Here is a 26,379-nt window from a genome sequence, read left to right as displayed (position 1 = left end):
GTTCAGTCCCTCAGTCGTGTCCGACTTTTTGTGACCCCATGAACTGCAGCACGCCAGGCCTCCCTGTCCATCACCGACTCCCGGAGTCCGCAGAAACCCATATCCATTGAGTTGATGATGCCATCCAACCATCTTATCCTCTGTCGTCCCCTTCTCCTCCTGCCCCCAATCCCTCCCAGTATCAGAGTCTTTTCCAATGAGTCAACTCTTCACATGAGGTGGCCAAAGTACTGGAGTTTCAGCTTTAGCATCAGTCCTTCCAAAGAATACCCAGGCCAGATCTCCTTTAGAATGGACTGGTTGGATCTCCTTGCAGTCCAAGGGACTCTCAAGAGTCTTCTCCAATAACACAGTTCAAGAGCATCAATTCTTTGGCACTCAGCCTTCTTCACAGTCCAACTCTCACATCCATACATGACAACTGGAAAAACCATAGCCTTGACTAGATGGACCTTTGTTGGCAAAGTAATGTCTCTGCTTTTGAATATGCCATGTAGGTTGCTCATAACTTTCCTTCCAAGGAGTAAGCATCTTGTAATTTCATGGCTGCAGTCACCATCTGCAGTGATTTTGGAGCCCAAAAAAATACAGTCTGCCACTGTTTCCCCATCTATTTCCCATGAAGTGATGGGACCAGATGCCATGATCTTCGTTTTCTGAATGTTGAGCTTTAAGCCAACTTTGTCACTCTCCTCTTTCACTTTCATCAAGAGGCTCTTTAGTTCCCCTTCACTTTCTGCCATAAGGGTGGTGTCATCTGCATATCTGAGGTTATTGATATTTCTCCTGGCATTCTTGATTCCAGCTTGTGCTTCTTCCAGCCCAGTGTTCCTCATGATGTACTCTGCATAGAAGTTAAATAAGGAGGGTGACAATATACAGCCTTGACGTACTCGTTTTCCTATTTGGGACCAGTCTGTTGTTCCATGTCCAGTTCTAACTGTTGCTTCTTGACCTGCATACAGATTTCTCAAGAGGCAGGTCAGGTGGTCTGGTATTCCGATCTCTTTCAGAATTTTCCACAGTTTATTGTGATCCACACAGTCAAAGGCTTTGGCATAGTCAATAAAGCAGAAATTGATGTTTTTCTGGAACTCGCTTGCTTTTTCCATGATCCAGCAGATGTTGGCAATTTGATCTCTGGTTCCTCTGCCTTTTCTAAAACCAGGTTGACCATCTGGAAGTTCACGGTTCATGTAGTGCTGAAGCCTGGCTTGGAGAATTTTGAGCATTACTTTACTAGTGTGTGAGATGAGTGTAATTGTGTGGTATTTCGAGCATTCTTTGGCATTGCCTTTCTTTGGGATTGGAATGAAAACTGACCTTTTCCAGTCCTGTGGCCACTGCTGAGTTTTCCAAATTTGCTGGCATATTGAGTGCAGTACTTTTACAGCATCATCTTTCAGGATTTGGAATAGCTCAACTGGAATTCCATCACCTCCACTAGCTTTGTCATAGTGATGCTTTCTAAGGCCCACTTGACTTCACATTCCAGGATGTCTGGCTCTAGGTGAGTGATCACACCATCGTGATTATCTGGGTCGTGAAGATCTTTTTTGTACAGTTCTTCTGTGTATTCTTGCCATCTCTTCTTAATATCTTCTGCTTCTGTTAGGTCCATACCATTTCTGTCCTTTATCGAGCCCATCTTTGCATGAAATGTTGCCTTGGTATCTGATTTTCTTGAAGAGATATCTTGTCTTTCCCATTCTGTTGTTTTCCTCTATTTCTTTGCATTGATCGCTGAGGAAGGCTTTCTTATCTCTTCTTGCTATTCTTTGGAATTCTGCATTCAGATGCTTATATCTTTCCTTTTCTCCTTTGCTTTTCGCTTCTCTTCTTTTCACAGCTATTTGTAAGGCCTCCTCAGACACTTGGGATTATAGTCATTAAAAACATAGATTTCTATGGTGGTCTTCTCTGATGGTCCAGTGGCTTAAGACTCTGCACTTGGGGTTCTCTCCCTGGTCAGGGAACCAGATTCCACATGCCACAGCTAAAGATTCCAAATGCTATAGTGAAGATCTTGTGTGCTGCCTCAAAGAACTGACCCTGCCAAATAAATATTAAGGAAAAAATAAAGTTTCCATTTATGAAGATTATTCTGTTTCTTGATGGCCTTTTTTGCTCAGTATTTGATCATCAGTAAATGCTTCTAACAAGAATTTTGAAGTTTAAGAGTTAACAGCTTTAGGGTGTAAGTCTCGGATTTTGGGGTATGGGCTTCCACTTATATCTTGTTTTAAGGATTCAAGCTGTAAGACTTCTGTTAGTAGTTTGCTGAGTATTAAGATTTTTTAAATTTATTGATCGATTGACTTATTTTAGGGGGAGGCTGTGCTGAGTCTTCATTGCAGCGTCAGGGCTTCTGATTGTGGTGGTGACTTCTCTTGTGGACTCTGGGACACTTGGGCTTCACTAGTTTCGGCTCCCTGGCTTTAGAGCACAAGCTCAGTAGTTGTGGCACACGGGCTTAATTGCTCCATGGCATCTGGGATCTTCCTGGACCAGGGATCGAACCAGTGTCTCCTGTATTGGCAGGTGGATTCTTTACCACAGAGCCACCAGGGAAGACCCTAAATGCTTTTTTAAGTTTCTGTTTCCCTCCTTATAAGTCATTTTTGTGTTGTAAAGAATTGCAGTAATAGGAGGTCATTACAGCATATTTGAGAAACCTAAGTAGCATGTGAATTTGAAATGACACCTTGCAGGCCAAGAAATTTTTTTAGACTAGTATGATGTGTTGCTAATGAATTTAGTGGGAATGTTTTCAAAGGGATTTACGGATCTCTGTAGATTTCTAAGCCATCACTCAAGCAGAGCCTCTGATAAATTAATCAGTATTTCAGACAAGGTAGCTAAATTAGATTTTGATGTTTTGTTCTGGGACTTTAAATAGGTTTTTTAGGAAAGGTGCCTTATTTCTTCAAAATGGTATTGTTATCAGACTTGACTTTTTGGAGTTTAAAAATATGAATTAGTAAAAGTGTTCTGTCATTTAATTTATAAGGATTTAATGGAAAGTGTTCCAGACAGAAGATGAGATTTTTTAAATACTTATTTTTAAAAATAAATATTTTGTGGAGTCTTTAGTTTCAGCATATGGGATCTAGTTTCCTGACCAGGGATTAAATTCGGGCCCCCTCCATTGGGAGAGCAGAGTCTTAGCCCCTGGACCACCAGGAAGTCTGAAGATGAAATTTGAGGTTCAGCGTTTATAATCTTCTAGGGAGTAAAACTTGGGGGCTGTATATATGTGTGTGGTTTCAGCTTCCCTTTCTCTACAGTGAGAATGAGGCATCTGGAAGGTCTTTAAAAGAAATTGTGGGATGTGGAAGGTCTGCTTATTTTCATAGTGGCTTTCCCATAGCCAGGGTCCGTAATGCATCTGTTCTGATTTTTGACTATATAACCTCAACCTTTCAATTCCTGAAATTCATTCATACCGTGTTCATTGTTGCTTAAACTATAGGATTTTCCCCCCTATGATTCAGTTCAGTCGCTCAGTAGTGTCTGTTTGCGACCCCATGGTCCATAGCACACCAGGCTTCCCTGTCCATCACCAACTCCCGGAGCTTGCTCAAACTCATGTCTATTGAGTCAGTGATGCCATCCAACCATCTCATCCTCTGTTGTCCCCTTCTCCTCCCGCCTGCAATCTTTCCCAGCATCAGGGTCTTTTCCAATGAGTCAGTTCTTCGCATCAGGTGGCCAAAGTATTGGAGTTTCAGCTTCAGCATCAGCCTTTCCAGTGAATATTCAGGACTGATCTCTTTTAGGATGGACTGGTTGGATCTCCTTGCAGTCCAAAGGACTGGCAAGAGTCTTCTCCAACACCACAGTTCAAAAGCATCTATTCCTCGGCGCTCAGCTTTCTTTCTTTATGGTTCAGCTCTCTCATCCATACGTGACTACTGGAAAAACCATAGCTTTGACTAGATGGACCTTTGTTGGCAAGCTCTGCCTTTTAAGATACTGTCTAGGTTGGTCATAGCTTTTCTTCCAAGGAGCAAGTGTCTTTTAATTTCATGGCTGTAGCCACCATATGTAGTTATTTTGGAGCCCAAGAAAATAAAAGTCTCTCATGGTTTCCATTGTTTCCCCATCTATTTGCCATGAAGTGATGAGACTGGATGCCATGATCTTTGTTTTCTAAATGTTGCGTTTTAAGCCAGGTTTTCACTCTCCTCTTCAACTTTCATCAAGAGGCTCTTTATTTCCTCTTCGCTTTCTGCTGTAAGGGTGGTGTCACCCTTATGATTACCCTCATCAAATTGAAAAACCTGTTTTTCAGCTGTAGTGTTCTGTAACTTGAAAAATGTGTGTTTCAGTTAGGCAGATATTTGGAGCCCGCACCTTGTTCTTTCTACCGGCTATTTAAGCTCCCACCTAAAAATTACCAAATACCTTGTCTTTCTTTGGTCTTTATTACTGTAGCTTTAAAATAAATTTTAGTATCTGGTACGGATAGTGTTTCCTTGTTTTTCCCTACTGTCATTTAAAAGTTGTCCTTTTGAATGCTTTCTTGTTTGTTATTAAAGTTCAACTTCTTTTTCCCTCAACAGAATTACTGTCCTTAGTGTTTCAGTGGAATTCCATTTAAGTGTACATTGACAAGTTTAAAATATCAAGATGTAAAAATGAGATGTGGTTAACATTTTCCTAAATATTCTAATTCATCAATTAAGTTTTACACATGTCAGCACATAGGTTGTGTGCAGTTTTTGTGTTGTTGAGGGTATTTCTAGGACTTTGCTGTTGTTAGCAGAGTATTTTTTTTGTCTGTTTTATTTTTCAGCTGTTTATTTTTAGCTAGAAAGGAAAATTAATTTTGGTTAACTTGGGACCTTACTGAATCTTTGAGTTGTCTTTTAAATTTTTATTTTAGGTTATTTTATTTTGAATTGCCTTTGAAAAAAACAGTTCTTCAATTAGTTCAAGTGCTCAGATAGTCCTCCTATTCCCTTCATCTCTCCCTTAGTCCTGGTTTACATATAATTTTTGGCATTCCTGAGTTTTTACTGTATAATGCTTTTTTCATCAAGTATCAAGTTGATACTTGATCAGGTATCAAGTTTTTAATTTATTTTACTGTATAATGCTTTTTTAGGGATGGCTTTCTAAAACGTTTTGATTATACTTTAAATATGTTAAAGTGCCTTGTCACTTATCTATGATTATTTTAAATTGTAATTAAGAGATTCAGCTGTAAATATATACCCGGCTCTATGAATGAACAAGTTAAGGGATCATTTTATGATGGCTTGGAATCTTCTGCGTTTGTATATACGTGAAGAGAAGAAAAGGAAACGTCAGAGTATTCTGAGAAATAGGGTTCTGGGCCAGATGCGTATGAATAGGAAGAGAGACCAAGTCCCCAAAGGTTGGACTAACAAGGAAGAGAGAAGTTATGGATACTTAGTCATAAAGTCGTGTGCAGGAAAATGTTGCCATTGTTATTTGGCATCTCCTGACTCTCATTTTGGCAGAGACCTAACCTGCCATCTCTTTGAGTATCTAGGGAACACCGTTGTTCTCGTGAATTGAGAAGTGTTTACTGTGTTCTGTATCAGTGTGTCAATTTTATAGAGATCTGGCCATTAGAAGTTCTTTATCCCAAGAATCTAGGGTATAGGGATTAGAACATGTCCTTTAATTGTTCATTACAGTCCACATACACTTTACTTGGGTATCAAGTTTTTAATTTATTTAATCTCATACCTGAAAGATAACTAGCAATAAGAGTAGGTTCCAGAGTTACCCTTTTTCCTGTAAGTGTTAAAAATGTGTGCACTCAAAACTGATGCTGATGTTTGTGGTGTATGTAAAGTAGGAGTGGGGAGAGGTATAAGCACTGATTTTTAGATAGGAAAAGATTTTTATTATAATAGAATTTTCCAATGATTTGGAGCTCTGGTTGAACTTACCCAATATACAAATTATATAGAAATGATAAAGATTAATGGAACATTTCAAACTCTTTTATTTTTGTTTGTTAAGTACTAGAAGGCATTAGTGAAAGTTTGGCTAATCTCCTATGGAAAGATACGTCTTACTCTCTAATATTCATGAATTTGGTAATTCTCAGCTTTTGAAAATATTCCTTACCTTACAAATTCTTTACCTTACAAATGGCAAGAGTATAATAGAGATTTGCTGGTGACCAAAATGATTGCTGAAAGTAGATGTGCAGATAAACTAGTAGAAGTAGAGACTGGCCGAGAAGTCATTTTTGTAGTGTGATTAGAAAAATCACAGCTTGAACTGAATGGCATCTCTAGCTTTGAGAGGAGAACAGTCTTTAGAATTGCACGTCAGGAGCTACTACTGCACTCTGTAAAGTATCTTTGAGTTTTAGGCTTTGCATGAAGATATATGCATTGAAATACCCCATTGCACTCAATTGATCACAGGCATTTGGAGCTGAAGAGCGATCCAGGCCAAATTACGGAATCATGCAATTGAGTAGCAAATGTGGGAGGAGGGCATTGAGAGACTAGATACATGACTTACACATTTTGTGATTGATCATCCTGCATTATTAAAGAAAGTAAAATGATTTTCAGCCTCATCTGTTACTTTCTCCTCTCTTAAGACTTTCTTTAGTTCCAAAGATTTTCCGAGGTGGTAGTAGTGCTGATGTATTTGCTTTTGGTTTCTCCACTGTCAGTTTGTTTCTTAGTCTTTAATTTGCTAATTTGCTTAAAATAATATCTGACACATAGTGTTTAAATATTTTTGGAAATTGATGAGGACATGTTTTAAATAAGTACTACAAGTTTGTGTGTGTATTTATTTAGCTAGTTGATACTGTATATTATGGAGTATAGTGTGATAAAGATATTTTAGAAAAAAATTTAAGTGCCTAGTGGTTCAGAGTATGTGAGCATTTGGCAAAGGTTGAGAATATTGCAATTCTGATTGACAGTAATACAGTGTCATTTAATATCTGTTGTGATCATGAAAGAGAGGTTAAGTAATTTGCAGGGTCAACACAACTCATAAATGATGAAGATGGAAAGCAATACCTGATCAGCCTATTCCAAGCTGAGTTGTTATCAGTATTCCATATTGTCTTTGTATCTCTAATATAGTGGTTTAGAGTTAATGTAACATTTAATTGAATATTTATTTCCTTTTAATTTTTTTTACAGGGATTTATCAAAGATGTTCATGAAGACTCCCTCACAGTTGTTTTTGAGAACAAGTAAGTTATTTTTTATTGATAGAGATCCTAATTTTGAAGATTGGTAGTACCAAACTGCTGCTTTTGGGTATTCCTCTTGCAGTCAGAAAATGAATGTGCTTTTGGGTGGGGGGTTCTTTGGTTTGATTATCTTTTTGAGTTAAAATGATTTTTGGTTTTTGATGACTTCACCTGGTTTTTTGCTCACCATTCACTTGTCACTTTTTTCCAAGACTCCTTTCATTGCCAAATCACATGTGAACATGAATCAGTTTTTGCAAAAAAAGACGGCATGAATGTAATTATAACATGCATACTTCTTAAAACCCAGAATTTTTAAATGACACTGTATAAGGCCTTCCAAATGCCCTTTTAATAAAATAAATGTATTAGGCTGCCTTAAATTGCTTGATTAGTCTTAAAGAATAATAAACAGTTTTATAGATATTGTAAAGGTTAGATAAAGTTGTGCTAAAAATGTCAAAGATGTGTGCTGAGCTTGGTTAGGAAGGATTATAAAGAAGCACTATATAATTGAAGGTCAGAAAAGAATTGGGCAGCTTTCCCTTTTAAGCTGTTTCTGGAACTGCCTGAAGAGCTATCTGCCCAACAGCTGTTTCATGTAGAAACAAGCGTTGAGATGATTCCTGTCTTTGAGCACCTGTTATATAGACAGTAAAGATGAAAAGAAAGCACTCCAATATCTTTTACTTGTCTCTTTTTTGCGCATTGTTGGCATATAGAAGCCCATTGGTTAAGTTCAGTTCAGTTGCTCAGTCATGTCCGACTCTTAGAAGTCGTAGGAATATATTATGTGCTGTTGCACCTCCCAGGCATATGAATGATTTATTAGAACCTAAAATAGGAAAGCATTTTAATTTTATCAACTTAGTTATAAAATATAGCACACAAAAAGCACAGCTAAAGCAGTAGTTTTAATACATTTGTATTTACTACAAAGATTAAAATAATTTTTTCTAAGTTTTAAGTGTATGGGTTCATTGTAGAAAAATTGTAAGAAAAATAAATCTTTTTGTAGTTTACTGTTCAGAATAATATTGACTAGTTTTCTGTATTTCTGTGAACATGTACACTAAAAAGGAATTACGCAGTTTATATTTTATAATCTTTGGAATTGTGTTCCTTTGACAGGTCATTTAGTTGTAAAAATGTTTGCAGTAAATTGATCACAGTGTAGCAGTGTAGAATGACATTATTTTAAATCTGAGTCATTACTGTGAGCTTAGCCTTTTTCATTTGCAGAATGATGTATGTGCTGTCACCTTAGGATGAATGATTAGGAAGGTAGTATGTAATTATTATCAATGACGTTAATTACCTATGAACTTCATCAAGAGCTATGCAAAATCTGTTCTAGCTCAACAGTCTGCTGAGGTGGTTTTTTTTTGGGGGGGGAGGGAAGCTAAATGATTGATTTGAAAAATTTACAGTGTTAAGCATAGACTATATAGCTTCTATATTAAGGAGTATTAGAATAGTATATATTAAAGTTCATTCATTTTCTAATCCTTCAGTTGGCAACCAGAACGCCAGGTTCCATTCAATGAAGTTAGATTACCACCACCACCTGATATAAAAAAAGAAATTAGTGAAGGAGATGAAGTAGAGGTATGTATTTATAAGTTTATTTTCTTGTGTACCTATTTTTTTTGTTTCAAATAGATATTCTTGTAGGAAAATCTGTTAGCTGATAGAGAATAAGTCTAAATTCCTTTTCTCTATTCTTCCTATTGGTAATGGCTGTGTAATGTAGCAGTACTTGAGTTTTGGAAGACGGAACTGGGATTAATGTCTCAATGCTCCTGTTTTTAGCTTTATAGCCCTGGTCAAGTTTGTTTTTTTTAACCACTAGAATAAAAATAATTTGAGAATTAAAGATGATAGTGCATTTGAGTTGTTTTCCACAGAATCTGGTAGAGAGAACTATATGATGTTGGTCATTATTTTCCTTTTTTTTTTTTTGCTAATTATTTTGTCTTCAGTATTTTCCTCAGTATTTTTGTAAAATGTTAGTATTTATCCTTTATTATAGTGATCATTAATATAGTTCATATGTAACAATGTGAAATGTTATAATAAGCATACTGCCTTTTTGAATATTATGATATTCAGAAAGATTTAAAAGGGAAAAAAGCAAAAATCACTTCCTAGAGATAAAATCCTAAATTTCATGGTTTACATATTCCCAGGCTCTTCCTTTCCTCTCTTTTAAAAAATAAAAATTGTATTTCTTTGTATCTTGTTTTTGTCACAATTAGTAGCTCCTGAATGTCTTCAGTACATATTTATTTTTGATTAATATGTCTGCTCTTATGTAACAGAAATTTTGAAATAATTGTGAAATAGAAGTATGAATTTGTTGGAGAGAGAAAATTTGATTTTTGATTTTTCAAGAAATTGATACCTCCAAGGAGCTCAAATATGCTAACTGTATTTCTCATAAACAGTTGTCTTGATAGTGTTGAAAGATTTTCAGATGTCATTTGTGCCTAGTTTATGTAGGCTAGGGTGGGAGAACTGGGGACACAGGTCAATCTTTAGTGATGAAACAGCTGTTTAAATGTTTTTATAAACACTTAACAGTACGTACTTTGTGCCACACATTGTCCTGAGTGCTTTGAATATGAGCTAATTTAGTTACTTGCCACTTTTATGTTTCATAATTTTTTAAATGGTAAATTTTCTTTTGAGTTAATTGTAGATGTTATGTTGGAAAGTCAGATTGTAGGACTTTAACCCCTAATTCACATTCTGAAATTCTGCCTAGATTTTAATTACTTGATCTAATTCTTCTGCTCCCCTGGAGTAGGAAATTTCAACCCACTCCAGTATTCTTGCCTGGAGAATCCCATGGCCAGAGGAGCTGGCAGATTACTGCCCATGGGATCGCAAAGAGCTGGACACAACTGAGCGACTAAGCATGCATTCTTCTGCTTTTGCTAAAAGCAAAGTATATTATGGGCTTCCCTCGGTGGCTTAGATGGTAAAGAACTTCCTGCAATGTGGAAGACCTGGGTTCAATCCCTGGGTCGGGAGCATCCCTAGAGAAGGAAATGGCAACCCACTCTAGTATTCTTGCCTGGAAAATCCCATGGACAAAGGAGCCTGGCGGGCTACAATCCATGGAGTTAGACACGATTGAGCGACTAACACTTTTTTCAAAGCAGGTTATAACTTCATTGTGTCAGGGTGCCACATGTATGGCCATCAGTTCTGTGAGTAGTGCTTTTCGTATTTAAAAAAATTGTTGTTCAGTTATTGGTAGTGTAAAGGCTCAGGTTAAAGGGAAAACTTGATGGAATGCTGTGGGTATTGTTGTTACAGTGTGCTTTCCTCAGTCTTGGAAGATCATGTCCAGTTGCTGGACCATTTTTATGGCTTGGGCCCCGCTACTTCCCAGCCAGTTGTATACAAAACTTTATTAAGTGATTTGGAAATTAATGATTACAGGGTGTTTTATTTCACTTTGTTTTATGGTTCAGTCTTCGGAAAATTTGTTCCTTAAAAATATGAGAATGGTAGTCTGGAATTAAGATGTAACTTTAATTTTTGAAAATTCATATAAGGAAAAAGTTTAAAATTAATCTTGCCACCTGTGGATTTATTTATTTATTTTTAGTTTTTGCCACCATGAGTTTAGGAATTTATCCTTAGGATATGAAATGTTTAAGGACTATGGTTATTAGTACTTTATATTTTGAGCCATATAACTTTACGTAAGCTCCGCCTCTTTTAAATTCAGAGTCACAGAGCTTCATATAAAAAGTGAAATGGTACAGAATTCCTTAAGGTAACAAGTGAACTTCCCTCTTATTGTAGGCATGTTGGTGTGCTTGTCTGCCTATCCCAGCTTAAATCTCATTTACCAAAGTTGAGTCTCTTCAAGATTTTTTCCTTGCATTTATAAAGAATATGTGTTTTAAGTTATAAAAATTGGGACTATACCTTATTTATAAATTTTTGTATTCAGTTAATTTATATATCATAGACATTTTCCTATCTGCACATACAGATTTAACCTTATTTTCCTCATCACCCCATGGTATTGGGTGGTACAGATGTATTATAATTAGAAAACATTGAAATTACTCAGTTTTTTTGCTTTTATTTCCCCCTCCCGCCCCCACCTCACATCCACATTTAGTGTTCTTATGTAAATCATCTTCTTATGATAGTATTAAATCTTGGTTATTGATAGTACCAAAATGTACCATTTTGTCCTCCAGAAATGATTCTTGAATGACCACTTCATAAGTTTGCTAATGCTCAAGATGTTTGCTCCTCATAGATTGACTGACTGGATTAATATTAATCTAATCTGTAAGATTTCATAAACATGGTAGAAGGAAGAAGTCTTTTATATTTTCTGAACCTTGAATGCTAGTGATACACAGTGTCTTTTAGTTTTATGACTATTAGCTGCTTGTTCTGTTTATTGTCTGTTTTTACTTCTTGATCCATGTAGTTTTTTATGTCAAATATGTTTACATTTTATGGGTAAGCTGCTATCTGTTGTATATTGTGTTTTCTCCCAGGCCGTCTGTGCTTAGTGACTTTTGCCATTAAGAACTTACTTAAGAACATTTCTTCACTTACTCAGGTCTGCCAGTTTCCCCAGTGTGGCCTCCAAGATAACCCATTTTAGTAGTTCCACAGATGTGGCCCCTTTTTTTTCCTTTTTTTAAAGAGCATTTAGGGTTTTTTTTTTAACTTTTTATTTTATATTGGAATATAACCAGTTAACACTTGTGATAGTTTCAGGTGTACAGAAGAGCAGCTCAGCCTTACATATACATGTATCCATTCTCCCCCAAACTCCCCTCCCATCCAGACTGGCACATAACATTAAGCAGAGTTCCCTATGCTATACAGTAGGTTCTTGTTGGTTATCTGTTTTAAATATACTCGTGTATGCCTGTCCATCCCAAATTCTGTAACTACCCCTTCCACCCATTTTCCTTTTCTAAGTCTACGTTTCTGTTTTATAAATAAGCTGATTTGTATCATTTCTTTTGGCCACTATTGTCTTTCTCCTAGTTGTCAGTACTATAGTAGCAGTGAAAACAGCTGACACTGGGCTTCCTTGGTGTCTCAGTGGTAAAGAATCTTCCTGCTAATGCAGGAGATACAAGTTCGATCCCTGGGTGGACAGAGCCCCTGGAAAAGGAGACAGCAACCTACTCCAGTATTCTTGCCTGGGAAGTCCTATGGACAAAGGACCCTCTGGTGGACCACAGTACACGGGGTCTCAAAAGAGTCAGACACGACTTAGTGACCAAACAACAACAGCTGACATTAACCATGAAATATATAACTAACTGACTTTTTAAACACTTATATCAGTTTCAAAGAACAGTTTCTTGAGGGCCTCTTTGAAATTCTATGAATATCTTTCCTAACCTTTCCAAGTTTCCTATAGCTTGATGGTTAGGAAGTTGGTTACCAGGTTAAGTTTTTGTCCTATATGTTATTCTGATATATCGTGCTATATTCGCAGGGTGTTGTCAGTTTTGTGCCAAATTACCAACTCTTACTTTTACAGCTCTAGGAACCATTTCTTTTTGAAGAACAGAAAGATGACTTTGATTTGGCCATCATTAATTGACTTAGAACAGAAATGATACAGGAGGGAGTTTTTCATTAGCTATTCAGGCATTTATCTAAAATCTAGCTGTATGACAGAGACCTAAAAAGACATTTCTCCAAAAGACATACCGATGGGCAACATAGAGATACTCACCTCAGCTAATTATTATTGTTGTTGTTCAGTTGCTAAGTTGTGTCTGACTCTTTGTGAACTTGTGGACTGCAGCACGCCAGGCTTCCCTGCCCTTCACTATCTTCCAGAGTTTGCTCAAACTCATGTCCATTGAGTTGGTGATGCCATCAAACCATTTCATCTTCGGTCACCCTCTTCTCTTGCCTTCAGTATTTCCCAGCATCAGGATCTTCTCCAGTGAGTTGGCTCTTTGCATCAGGTAGCCAAAGTATTAGAGCTTCAAGTTCAGCATCAGTCCTTCCAATGAATATTCAGGGTTCATTTTCTTTAGGATTGACTGGGCTTGATCTATTTGCTTTGCAAGGGACACTCAAGGGTCTTCTCCAGCACCACAGTTTGAAAGATTCAATTCTTCAGTGCTCAGCCTTTGGTCCAACTAGCATATCCGTGTATAACTACTGGAAAAACCATAGCTTTGACTATACTGACCTTTGTCTGCAAAGTGATGTCTCTGCTTTTTAATACACTGTCTAGGTTTGTCATAGATTTTTTTCAAGGAGCAAGCATCTTTTAAGTTCATGGCTGCAGTCACCATCTGCAGTGATTTTGGAGTCTAAGAAAATACAATCTGGCACTGTGTGCTTTTTCCCCATCTATTTGCCATTGAAGCGATGAGACCAGATGCCATGATCTTAGTTTTTTGAATGTTGAGTTTTAAGCCAGCTTTTTCACTCTCCTCTTTGACCTCATCAAGAGGCTCTTTATTTCCTCTTCACTTTCTGCCATTAGAATGATGTTGGTGGTTCAGTTGGTAAGTTGTGTCCGACTCTTTGTGACCCCATGGACTGCAGCACACCAGGCTTCCCTGTCCCTCACCATCTCCCAGAGTTTGCTTAAACTCATGTCCATTGAGTCAGTGATGCCATCATCTCATCCTCTGTTGTCTCCTTCTCCTGCTGCCTTCAGTCTTTCCAAGCATTAAGGGTCTTTCCCAGTGAGTCCTTCCAATGAATATTCAGAGTTGATTTCCTTTAGGATTGACTGGTTTGATTGTGTTGCTGTGCAAGGGACTCTCAATAGTCTTCTTGAAAGGTTATCGCTAAACCACGAAGGACGCCAGGATTCTTGGCCTCTGGAGGAGAAGAATTCAGTCCGGGGCCAGAGATGAGGCTTGATCTCTCTGAGCTTTTGTGTAATAAAGTTTTATTAAAGTATAAAAGAGAGAAAGCTTCTGACAGAGACATCAGAATGGGGCAGAAAAAGTACCCCCCTGATAGTCTTTAGCTGGATGTTATGTAGCTATTAGCAGTCTGCTAATTAAAGAAAGGAAATGTCTTAAAACTCAGAATGGCACCAGGCCCCTCACCCACAAGATGCATTTTGAGATAATCTTGTCATGCCAGGCCATAAAATGGTTGACATGAATCTTGAAGAAAGGCAGATCCCCATACAAATATATAGTTTTATTAACATAGATTAGGAGAACAATGTATGAGTATAACATACTGGTTTGTCATGATGGTTCTGAGCCTTTAGTTGGAACCAACTTGAAAATAGAGTCTGAGGTAAATGCATGGTACATTAACATAGTTTGAGACGAAATATTTCCATAAGAAAAATGCATTGGTTAGCTCAAGGTTTGAGAAAAGTTCAGGTGGAACCAATTGTCATTATGGCAACACAGTTTTAAGAGAAACCTCTTTTTAAATTTGTATAGAGAAGGGGAAAAAAATGTAACACTAGTTTGTTTCTTCCTGCCGCTTGCTGCTACTGCTAAGTCGCTTCAGTCGTGTCCGACTCTGTGTGACCCCATACACGGCAGCCCACCAGGCTCACCCGTCCCTGGGATTCTCCAGGCAAGAACACTGGAGTGGGTTGCCATTTCCTTCTCCAATGCATGAAAGTGGAAAGTGAAGTGAAGTCCCTCAGTCGTGTCCGACTCTTTGCGACCCCATGGACTGCAGCCCATCAGGCTCCTCCATCCATGGGATTTTCCAGGCAAGAGTACTGGAGTGGGGTGCCATCGCCTTCTCCAATAAAAAAAGTCTGACACTTGTAGCCTATTTTCTCCGTTTGGAGACCCCTGACCTTCCTGCCTGTTACCCTCTCATTCTCCAGCACCACAATTCAAAAGCATCATTTCTTAGGCACTCAGCCTTCTTAACGGTCCAACTCTCATATCCATACATGACTGCTGGAAAAGCCATAGCTTGACTAGATGGACTTTTGTCAGCAAAGTGATGTCTCTGCTTTTTAATACGCTGTGTAGGTTTGTCATAGCATTTCTTCCAAAGAGCAAGTGTCTTTTAATTTCATGGCTGCAGTTGCCATCCACAGTGATTTTGGAGCCCGAGAAAATAAAGCCTGTCCCTGTTTGCCATGGAGTGGTGGGACTGGATTCATGATTTTAGTTTTTTGAATGTTGAGTTTTAGGCCAGCTTTTCCTCTCTCCTCCTTCACCCTCATCAAGAGGCTCTTTAGTTCCTCTTTGCTTTGTGCCATTAGGGTGGTATCATCTTCGTATCTGAGCTTGTTGATATTTCTCCTGGCAATCTTGATTCTAGCTTGTGATTCATGTAGCCCGGTGTTTCACATGATTTATTCGGCATAGAATTTAAATAACCAGGGTGACAGTATATATACAGCCTTGACATACTCCTTTCCCAATTTTGAACCAGTCCATTGTTCCATGTCGACTTCTAACTGTTGCTTCTGCATACTGGTTTGTCAGGAGGCAGATAAGGTGTTCTGGTATTCCTGTCTCTTTTAAAACTTCTCCACAGTTTGTTGTGATCTGCACAGTCAAAGGGTTTAGCATAATCAGTGAAGCAGAAGTAGACGTTTTTCTGGAATTTGCTTGCTTTTTCTATGATTCAGCAGATGTTGGCAGTTTGATTTCTGGTTCCTCTGCCTTGTCTAAATCCATCTGAAAGCTCTCCAGTACATCTGGATGTTCTCATTTCATGTCATTCTGAAGCCTTGCTTGAAGGAATTGAGCAATACCTTGTTAGCATGTTAAATGAGCGCAATTGTACAATAGTTTGAACATTCTTTGACATTTCCTTTCTTTGGGATTGGAATGAAAAGTGACCTCTTCCAGTCCTGTGGCCACTGCTGAGTTTTCCAAATTTGCTGGCATATTGAGTGCATCACTTTTAACAGCATAACCTTTTAAGATTTGAAATAGCTCAGCTGGAATTCCATCACCTCCACTAACTGATCATAGTAATACTTCCTAAGGCGCATTTGACTTCACGTTCCAGGGTATTTGGCTCTAGGTGAGTTCCCACACCATCATGTGTGGCTAATTATTAGAGAAATGCAAATCACAATTACAATGAGATATTACAATGAGATATCACCTCATACTGGTCAGAATGACCATCATCAAAAGTTTACAGATAAATACTGAAGAGGGTATGGGCTTCCCAGGTGGCACTGGTTTTAACCTGCCTACCAATTCAGGAGACATAAGAGCCTTGGGTTCGATCCCTGGGTTTCGATGATTTCCTGGAGAAGGAAATGGCAACGCACTCCAGTATTCTTGCCTGGAGAATCCTACGGACAGAGGAGCCTGGCCGGTGTAGTCCATGGGATTGCAAAGAGTCTAGCATGACTGAGCACACATCAAGAAGAAATAGAGGGTATGGAGAAAAGGGGACCTTACTGCATGTTGGTGGGAATTCACATTGGTGCAGCCCCTATGGAGGCTCTTTTAAAAATTGAAAATAGAACTACCATACGATACAGCAGTCCCACTCCTGGACTTATATTTGGAGAAAACTAATTTGAGAAGATAATAGGCACTTCATTGTTCATAGCAACACTATAATAGCCATGACGTGGAAGCAGCCTAAGTGTCTATTGATAGGTGAGTAGATAAAGAAGATAATGGGATTATATATATGTGTGTGTATTTGTGTACACTTCAGTATGTATGTACATACAGTGGGGTATTAGTTATAAAAAGGAATGAAATAATGCTATTTGCAGCAACATAGATGAACTTAGACGTTATAGTACTTAGTGAAGTAAGCCAAAGACAAATATTTTATATCACTTAAAAAAATTCTTTTAATTTTTTGGCTGTGCTGCACAGCATGTGGGATCTTAGTTTCCCAACCAGGGATTGAACCCATGCCATCTGAATTGGAAGTGCAGAGTCTTAAACTAGACCACCAGGGAATTCCACATTTGATATCACTTGTATGTGGAATCTAAAATATGCCATAAATGAACTTATTTATGAAACAGACTCACAGACATACAAAACTTAGGGTTACCAATTGGGAAGGAGGACAGGATAAATTAGGAATTTGGGATTAACATATACACACTGCTGCTGCTGCTGCTGAGTCGCTTCAGTCGTGTCCAACTCTGTGCGACCCCGTAGATGGCAGCCCACCAGGCTCCCCCGTCCCTAGGATTCTCCAGGCAAGAACACTGGAGTGGGTTGCCATTTCTTTCTCCAATGCATGAAAGTGAAAAGTGAAAGTGAAGTTGCTCAGTCGTGTCCGACTCTTAGTGACCCCATGGACTGCAGCCCACCAGGCCCCTCCATCCATGGAATTTTCAAGGCAAGAGTACTGGAGTGGGGTGCCATTGCCTTCTCCGATATACACACTACCATCTATAAAATAAACAACTAGGACTTACTGTATAGTATAGGAAACTATATTCAGTATTTTGTAATAACCTATGATGACAAAGAATCTGAAAAAAGAAGTGTGTGTGTATATATATATACACAAAACTGAATCACTGCTGTACATCTGACGCACAGTATTGTAAATCAGCTATACTTTTGTTTTAAAAAAATTCAGCCATCTGAACTTTCCATTCTTATTGGTCAAGTCACAATTTCACCTGGCTTACTCTAAAATTTTACCACTTTACAAACGTGTTTGGTTCCTTGAGATTTGCCTTTTCAGCCAGCCTGTGAGATTTACATGATATTATAAAACATAAGTTAGCATGTCCAGGAATGGCTTCAAGAAGACACTATATGGCCTATACTAGAAAGTTGGTTTTGAAAAGTCTTAAGATTCAAAGTTTTTTTTTTAAACCTAATTAGTGGCTTTGTATCTGATTTCTTAAACAGTAATGGTGTATATTTTAAAATCTTTTTAGTTTCATAATTAATTTTTTTGATTAAGTATTTGCATAACAGATGATTTTGCTAACTAAAGATTGCTAAGAAAATTGGTAATTCCTTGGTGGTCCAGTGGTTAAGACTCTGCACTTTCACTGCTGAGGACCTGAGTTTGATTCTTGATCAGGGAGCTGAGATACCCCGTAAGCCATGTGGCGTGGCAAAAAAAAAAAACATTGCCAAAAAATAATTCTCAGCTGATAAAGTTGGAGATGATGGGAAAATGAGGAGTTCCTTAGGTTCTCTTAAACTGGATATATGGCATAATATTCTGGCATATTGAAAAGCCAGTAGAAAAAATGTTTTCCCAGTGAGTTCACGTGTGAGATGCTTTGTTTTTATTATCTTATTTAGCAAGTTAATGACACATAAACATGTTACGGAGAAGGCGATGGCACCCCACTCCAGTACTCTTGTCTGGAAAATCCCATGGATGGAGGAGTCTTGTGGGCTGCAGTCCATGGGGTCGCTAAGAGTCGGACATGACTGAGTGACTTCACTTTCACTTTTCACTTTCATGCATTGGAGAAGGAAATGGCAACCCACTCCAGTGTTCTTGCCTGGAGAATCCCAGGGACGGGGGAGCCTGGTGGGCTGCCGTCTATGGGGTCACAGAGAGTCAGACATGATTGAAGCTACTTAGCAGCAGCAGCAAACATGTTACATAGGAAGCCTGACATTTCAAGCTAGTCTGTAATTTTATAAGACAAGTTTTTCCTCTTGAGTTTAACATATTTGATATTTTAAAACTTTTTTTTCTTTTGGAATTGTGAAATCTGGTTGAAATACAGATTAACAGGTTTTTATTCTTGTGACATATACATTTTCTTCCATCTTTTATGGCAGATAGACATTATGGTTCTACATCTTTATAATTTAGTTATAATCTTATGATAAGTCCCTTGAAAGATTTGGTAAAAGGAATAAGAATAATTTGATAGGATACTCCCTTACCTTACCATGTGGCATGTGGAGTCTTAGATCCCTAACCAGGGATCCAGCCTACACTGCTGTAGTGTAAACACTGAGTCATACGTAAGCCACTGGATTTCCAGGGAAGTCCCTTTACTGTACAATTTTTTTACTGTAATTTTTAAGTTAATATTTTACTTATATAAAAAAGTACAATATACATGTATAATTTACATTTTGCCTTTCTAAAAGTTTTAAAATGTATTTCTCTTTTTTGTTTTTGTCTATGTTGGGTCATCATTGCAGCACGTAGACTTTCTCTAGTTGAAGTAAGCAAGGGCTACTTTCTAGTTGCAGTGTTCGAGCTTCTCATTGTAGTGGTTTCTCTTGTTGAGGTGCACCGGCTCTAGGGCAGGCAGGCTTCTGTAGTTGCACTCTGAGGGCTGTGGAGTGCAGGACTCAGTTGTTTTGGCACACAGGCTCCCAAGGCATGTGGAATCTTCCAGGACTAGGAATCAAACCTGTCCACTTGATTGGCAGGTGGATTCTTAACCACTGGACCACCAGGAGAAGTCCTACATTTTACTTTTAAAAATGTGTCAGTTTGGTTCTTGGAACCACTTTGAAAATTATAGCTGTGTGTAGTTAGAATCAGTCTTTCTCATAATACCAAGTCAGCATTGTTAGTCCTTGTGGTTGGAAATGCTCATATGTTAAAGGATGAATGAATATATTCTTTATTACTTACATCTTTTTCTTTGGGGGAAATGATTTGTTAAAGTATCAGCCACGAATGCTAATGAGATAATACTGTTTGTTGTGTAAGTAAATAAGCACCTTAGTGTTTTCTAGATGTTAAGCTTGCTTTCCTAATGTATATTTTCTATTCATAGATTGTAATGAGATGAAATAGATGTGAACAGTAGTGAACAAATGTTTTTCATGTAGTTGTAAAATAGGTCATTATGATTAAGTATTCAAATTAATGCTTGACATCATTTAGAACTTGATAAAAACTGGTAAAAAATTCTCTATTTAGGTTTTCACATTATTTCTATTTGGTTATAACTTTGAAAGGCCTTGTTGAACATTATTAACGTGAATGAAAAGTTGATCACATTAGGATCCGGAATGGAATGCTATTTAAGTCATAATTTGGTTATGTGCTAGAATTTGGAGGCCAATAAGGGTTGACTTGGAGAGAAGGCAATGGCACCCCACTCCAGTACTGTTGCCCAGAAATCCCATGGACAGAGGAGCCTGGTAGGCTGCAGTCCATAGGGTTGCTAAGAGTCAGACACAACTGAACGACTTCACTTTCACTTTTCACTTTCCTGCATTGGAGAAGGAAATGGCAACCCACTCCAGTGTTCTTGCCTGGAGAATCCCATGGACGGAGAAGCCTGGTAGGCTGCAGTCCATGGTGTCGAACAGAGTCGGACACGACTGAAGTGACTTAGCAGCGGCAGCAAGGGTTGACTTCAATTAATCTGGTAGAAAGAGTACTGAACTGTATAGTATAGACTTTTGGAATTTTATTATTCCATAATATTATAACCTTCTTCACTGTGGTTACTATTGTGTTTTTAGATGTCTCATGGGCACCCCTTAGTCTAATGCTTTCTAACACTCTTTCTTAGATTTGAAGAAACTTAAAATATTAGAGAAATGAGGGCCATTGCCTTAGAGTGTGGAATGCTTCTTTGAGATAGTTTGGAGATTTAAGTGAATTGAAATCTGAAGTAAGAGAATTTCTATGAGGTGCTCTTACTCCAACAACATAGTCATAAATAAATCCAGTAATCAGCATTTTGGGCATGGTACACTGCTGCTAAATCGCTTCAGTCGTGTCCGGCTCTGTGTGACCCCACAGACAGCAGCCCATCAGGCTCCCCATCCCTGGGATTCTCCAGGCAAGAACACTGGAGTGGGTTGCCATTTCCTTCTCCAATGCATGAAAGTGAAAAGTGAAAGTGAATTTGCTCAGTCGTGTCTGACTCTTAGCGACCCCAAGGACTGCAGCCTACCAGGCTCCTCCGTCCATGGAATTTTCCAGGCAAAAGTACTGAAGTGGGGTGCCATTGTACACTAGGACACGTTTTTAATGCTGAGGTTTTAAAATGAGTTTTTATTGTGTTGAGTACAGTGTTCATTTTGTGAAGGATGTGCTTTGACTCACAGTACTAAAATGGAGGCAAATTCATAGCACCTTGATTCAGACCCCAGGAACTTAGTTTCATTTGGCTTTATGAGAGTGGCTTTGTCTTTCAGGGATACAGTTGTTATTGAGGTTTACAGAGATGAATAAAATGTAATGAGAAAGCTGCAAGGCAGTCCACAATGATTTATTCTCTTTTTTTTGTAGGTAAAATTACATAGGAAGTCATTCTAGACAGTTATTCTTTGGTGAAAATAGAAATAGAACAGATGTTTTTAAGACCCATTTTTCAGCATTCAAGCTTGAGGCAGCCATCCACTATAGACCAACGAGAGAGAAAAAACATTAGTCTGTTTAGCTGAACTGCCTTTCTAAGGTAGTAGTTGGAAAGGGCACTTGTTGTTCTCAAGGTTTTCTTTTTGTTTTTTTAATTTTCATACTAGGGGAAATAGTCATAATTTACCATTTGGGTCTAATGGACCATTTAAAAAATTTTTTTGTGTTTTAAAGTCATTTTACATATAAATTTACAGAAGTAAGAATAAAAGGGTAGTGAAGATCACCATTATTAGGTATTTTAATAAGCATTTAAACATAGGGTTTAAGACAGTGGGTCTTCCCTGGTGGCTGTAGTGGTAAAGAACCAGCCTGCCAATGCAGGAGAAGAGACTTGGGTTCGATCCCTGGGCCAGGAAAATCCTCTGAAGGAGGGCATGGCAACCCACTCCAGTAACATTGCCTGGAGAATCCCTTGGACAGAGGAGCCTGGCAGGCTACAGTCCATAGGGTCACAGAGTCAGATGTGACTGAAGTGTCTTAGCACACACATACCTAAAATGAGCAAAGTTTTCTGTGTATTATTTACTGCTTATCAGCTATCATGTATAAACCCAGAACATACACATCTTGTAATAAGTACTGATACCAAATTTAAAGTCTGTCTCTGTAAGTTCTAGTTTATCTTCTGTTTCATCTTACCCTGGAATTATCAGAATGCATCAATGCTTTTAGGTTAGAATGCAGTTGACACTTAAACAACATGGGTTTGATCTGCATGAGTCTGTTTAAACTCAGATTCTACAGATACTCCCCCCACCCCCCACACACACCCTACACACATCCACTCTACCCCTGCCCACCCTGCCTCCAGCATCTTGTGTGATCTTAGTTCCCTGACCAGAGATTGAACTCCCTGGGTCCTTGACACTGAAAGTGTAAAGTCCTAACTCCTGGACCATCAGGGAATTCCACTCAGATTGTTTTCATATTTTCATAGAAAATACGGTAGTACTACATGATCAGTGGTTGGTTGAGTTTGCAGATGTGGAACTGTATATAGAGGGCTGGCTATGTTAACACTTGATTTTCAACCCCATAGAGGATGAATGAGCCCCTAACCCTTTTGTTGTTCAAGGGTCAGTTGTATTTTGGAATTTTTAATGGCTTCTAATTTTATTGACTAGAGCACGGGGGTCCCCAACCTCTGGGATTTAATGCCTGGTAATCTGAGGTGGAGTTGATGTAATAATAATTAAGTGCACAATAAATGTAATGCACTTGAATCATCCAAAACCTTTCCCCTTATCCCCAGTCTGTGGAAAATTGTCTTCCACGAGACCCATCCCTGGTCCCCAAAGGTTGGGGATCACTGGACTTGAGTATTGTCATTTTTAAAAATTACTTACTTATTTTTTGGTTGTGCTCGGTCTTCATTGCTGCTTGGGCTTTTCTCTAGTTGTCGTGAGCAGGGGGCTACTCTCTAGTTGTGGTGCATGGGCTTCTCATTGCAGTGGCTTCTCTCGTGGAGCACAGGCTCCAGGCACACAGGCCTCAGCAGTTGCAGCAGGTTCGCTCAGTAGTTGAAACACACAGGCTTAGTTGCTCCATGGCGTGTGGGGGATCTTCCCAGACCAGGGGTCAAACCCTTGTCTCCTGCATTGGCAGGCAGATTCTTTACTGCTGAGCCACCAGGGAAGCCCTAGTATTGTCATCTTTGTGCTATAATTACACCAGTTCATATAACCAATTGGATTGACTAATCCATTGCATTTTGTGCATTTCTTTATCATCATTTCCTTTCTAGTCAGGATAGCAAAGTATTGAATATTTAGGATATAGGAAAAATAAGGTTCCTGGACTCTAGCTTAGATTTATGTAAGGGTTCACTGGATACATATAATAACTGCGGTGAGTTTTATTCCATTCTGAAAAAAGGTGAAGTGTCTTATTTTTTTGGAAGATCTGTAAGAAGGGACTTCCCAGGTGGCGCTAGTGGTAAAAAATCTGCCTGCAATGCAGGAGACCTAGATTCAATCCCTGGGTTGGGAAGATCCCCTGGAGAAGGAAATTTTCTTGCCTTCTTGAGAATTCCGTGAGAGGAGCCTGGCAGGCTACAGACCACGAAGTCATAGAGTTGGAGACGACTCAACTAACACTTTGACTTTCATTTTTTCCCCTGAATACATACAGTAACTGCAATGAGTTATTCTTTTCTAAAGAAAGGTGAAGTTTCTTATCTTTTTGGAAGATCTGTAAGAAAGGATAGTCATGAAACAGATATATAAGAAATGCAAAAGCTAAAATTGAGTTCACTGAAGCTTTGTGGTAAATACGCTTTTTTCCTCTCATAGCTTTTCTCTAAACATGGTATACATTAAAGTTGAACATGAAATTTTGGCTTATTTATTTTTAGTTCCAGTAATTCCACCACTTCCAAGGTTACTTTCATATCATCTTGATACAGGCTTCAGACTTTTCCAAAACTGTTTGCCTATCAGTAATTGTTTGCATTATTTCACAAATGGCTGTTAACATGTATTGATGGGTAAATATCTCCACCTACCTGTGTAGGGGCAGCCTTACTTTAATCAATATTTTGTAGGTGTTTCTTGGTCATCTTTTCCCAGCCTTCCCTTCTGCACGTCGTTTTCCATGTATTTAAAATATATCACGCTGCTGTGTCATAAGAAACAGCTCTAATCCTCAATGGAAACTTTTCTAATCTGTTATATTTTGAAACACTTGATAATTGTAGAGTATATAAGATAGCAGGGGTTTTTTTGTTTTGTTTTGTTTTTGAATAAGTGGTTTTGTAAGATAACTTACTCTGCTGCTGCTGCCAAGTCACTTCAGTCATGTCCGACTCTGTGCGACCCCATAGACGGCAGCCCACCAGGCTCTCCTGTCCCTGGGATTCTCCAGGCAAGAACACTGGAGTGGGTTGCTATTTCATTCTCCAATGCATGAAAGTGAAAAGTGAAAGTGAAATCGCTCAGTCGTGTCCCACTCTTCGCTACCCCATGAACTGCAGCCTACCAGGCTCCTATGTCCATGGGATTTTCCTGGCAAGAATACTGGAGTGGGATGCCATTCGTAATATTTTTGTTGTTAGCTAGACCTTGGTTGGAGAAGGAAATGGCAACCCACACCAGTGTTCTTGCCTGGAGAATCCCAGGGACGGGGGAGCCTGGTGGGCTGCTGTCTATGGGGTCGTGCAGAGACGTACACGACTGAAGCGACTTAGCAGCAGCGGACCTTGGTGGCTCAGATGGTAAAGAATCTGCAATGTGGGAGAGCTGGGTTGGGAAGATCCCCTGGAGGAGGGCTTGGCAACCCACTGTGGTATTCTTGGCTGGAGAATCCCCATGAAGGGAGGAGCCTGATGGGCTACAGTTCATGGGATCACAAAGAGTCAGACACAACTGAATGACTAATTATAGACTTTTAGTACATCTAAGTTCCTTAGCAAGGGATTTAAATGTGATACCTTGAAGGAATTTAAAAATAGGGTTTCAGTTCAGTTTAGTTACTCAGTCGTGTCCGACTCTTTGTGACCCCATGAACCGCAGCATGCCAGGCCTCCCTGTCCATCACCAACTCCCAGAGTCCACCCAAACCTATGTCCATTGTGTCGGTGATGCCATCCCACCATCTCATCCTCTCTCATCCCCTTCTCCTCCCACCTTCAATCTTTCCCAGCATCAGGGTCTTTTCAAATGAGTCAGCTCTCTGCATCAGGTGGCCAAAGTATTGGAGTTTCAGCTTCACCATCAGTCCTTCCATTGAACACTCAGGACTGATCTCCTTTAGGATGGCCTGGTTGGATCCCCTTGCAGTCCAAGGGACTCTCAAAAGTCTTCTCCAGCACCACAGTTCAGAAGCATCAATTCTTGGCCACTCAGCTTTCTTTATAGTTCAATTCTCACATCCATACATGACTACTGAAAAAACCATAGTCTTGACTAGATGGACCTTTGGTGGCAAAGTAATGTCTCTGTCTAGGTTGGTCATAACTTTCCTTCCAAGGAGTAAGCGTCTTGTAATTTCATGGCTGCAATCAACATCTGCAGTGATTTTGGAGCCCAGAAAAATAAACTCTCTCACTGTTTCCACTGTTAGCCCATCTATTTGCCATGAAGTGATGGAACCGGATGCCATGATCTCAGTTTTCTGAATGTTGAGTTTAAGCCAACTTTTTCACTCTCCACTTTCACTTTCATCAAGAGGCTTTTTAGTTCTTCTTCACTTTGTGCCTTAAGGGTGGTGTCATCTGCATATCTGAGGTTATTGATATTTGTCCCGGCAGTCCTGATTCCAGCTTGTACTTCCTCCAGCCCAGGGTTTCTCATGAGGTACTCTGCATAGAAGTTAAAAATCAGGTTGACAGTATACAGCCTGTACTTTCTAAAAACAATTCTTAATTTCAGCATTTTATCAACACTGATATCAGATTTAAAATACGTCTTATTAAAGTTCTAGCTTATCCTCACTTCTGATACGTAAAGCATCAGAATGCCATGCTCAAAGATGAACCACGTTGACATAAGCTTAAAGACGTGTGCTTTACACTATGTGAAACTGTCTGTGAGAAACATTTCTTTATAATAATACTTATATATGTTTATTAGTTCAGTTCAGTCGCTCAGTCGTGTCCGACTCTTTGCAACCCCATGAATCGCAGCACACCAGGCCTCCCTGTCCATCACCAACTCCGGAGTTCACTCAGACTCACGTCCATCGAGTCAGTGATGCCATCCAGCCAATCTCATCCTCTGTCGTCCCCTTCTCCTCTTGCCCCCAGTCCCTCCCAGCATCAGAGTCTTTTCCAATGAGTCAACTCTTCACATGAGGTGGCCAAAGTACTGGAGTTTCAGCTTTAGCATCATTCCTTTCAAAGAAATCCCAGGGCTGATCTCCTTCAGAATGATCTCCTTGCAGTCCAAGGGACTCTC

At 39.0% G+C, this 26,379-nt stretch overlaps 1 protein-coding gene across 6 annotated transcripts in view; it reads left to right on the top strand.

The window, feature by feature from the left end:
* FXR1 (FMR1 autosomal homolog 1) overlaps positions 1-26,379 on the top strand; it is a 73,868-nt gene that overhangs the window by 15,269 nt on the left and 32,220 nt on the right. For all 6 annotated transcript variants that reach the window (XM_019959232.2, XM_019959222.2, XM_019959213.2 and 3 more), the window contains exons 2-3: positions 7,155-7,207; positions 8,722-8,815. In XM_019959232.2, coding sequence (XP_019814791.1) covers positions 7,155-7,207; positions 8,722-8,815 — 147 coding nt within the window. The remainder of the gene's footprint in view (positions 1-7,154; positions 7,208-8,721; positions 8,816-26,379) is intronic.

The sequence above is a fragment of the Bos indicus genome, chromosome 1, assembly GCF_029378745.1.
Source record: "Bos indicus isolate NIAB-ARS_2022 breed Sahiwal x Tharparkar chromosome 1, NIAB-ARS_B.indTharparkar_mat_pri_1.0, whole genome shotgun sequence".
NCBI classification, from domain to species: Eukaryota; Metazoa; Chordata; class Mammalia; order Artiodactyla; family Bovidae; genus Bos; species Bos indicus.
The sequence above is the reverse complement of the archived record's forward strand: the minus strand, read 5'-3'. Positions and strand labels throughout refer to the sequence as shown.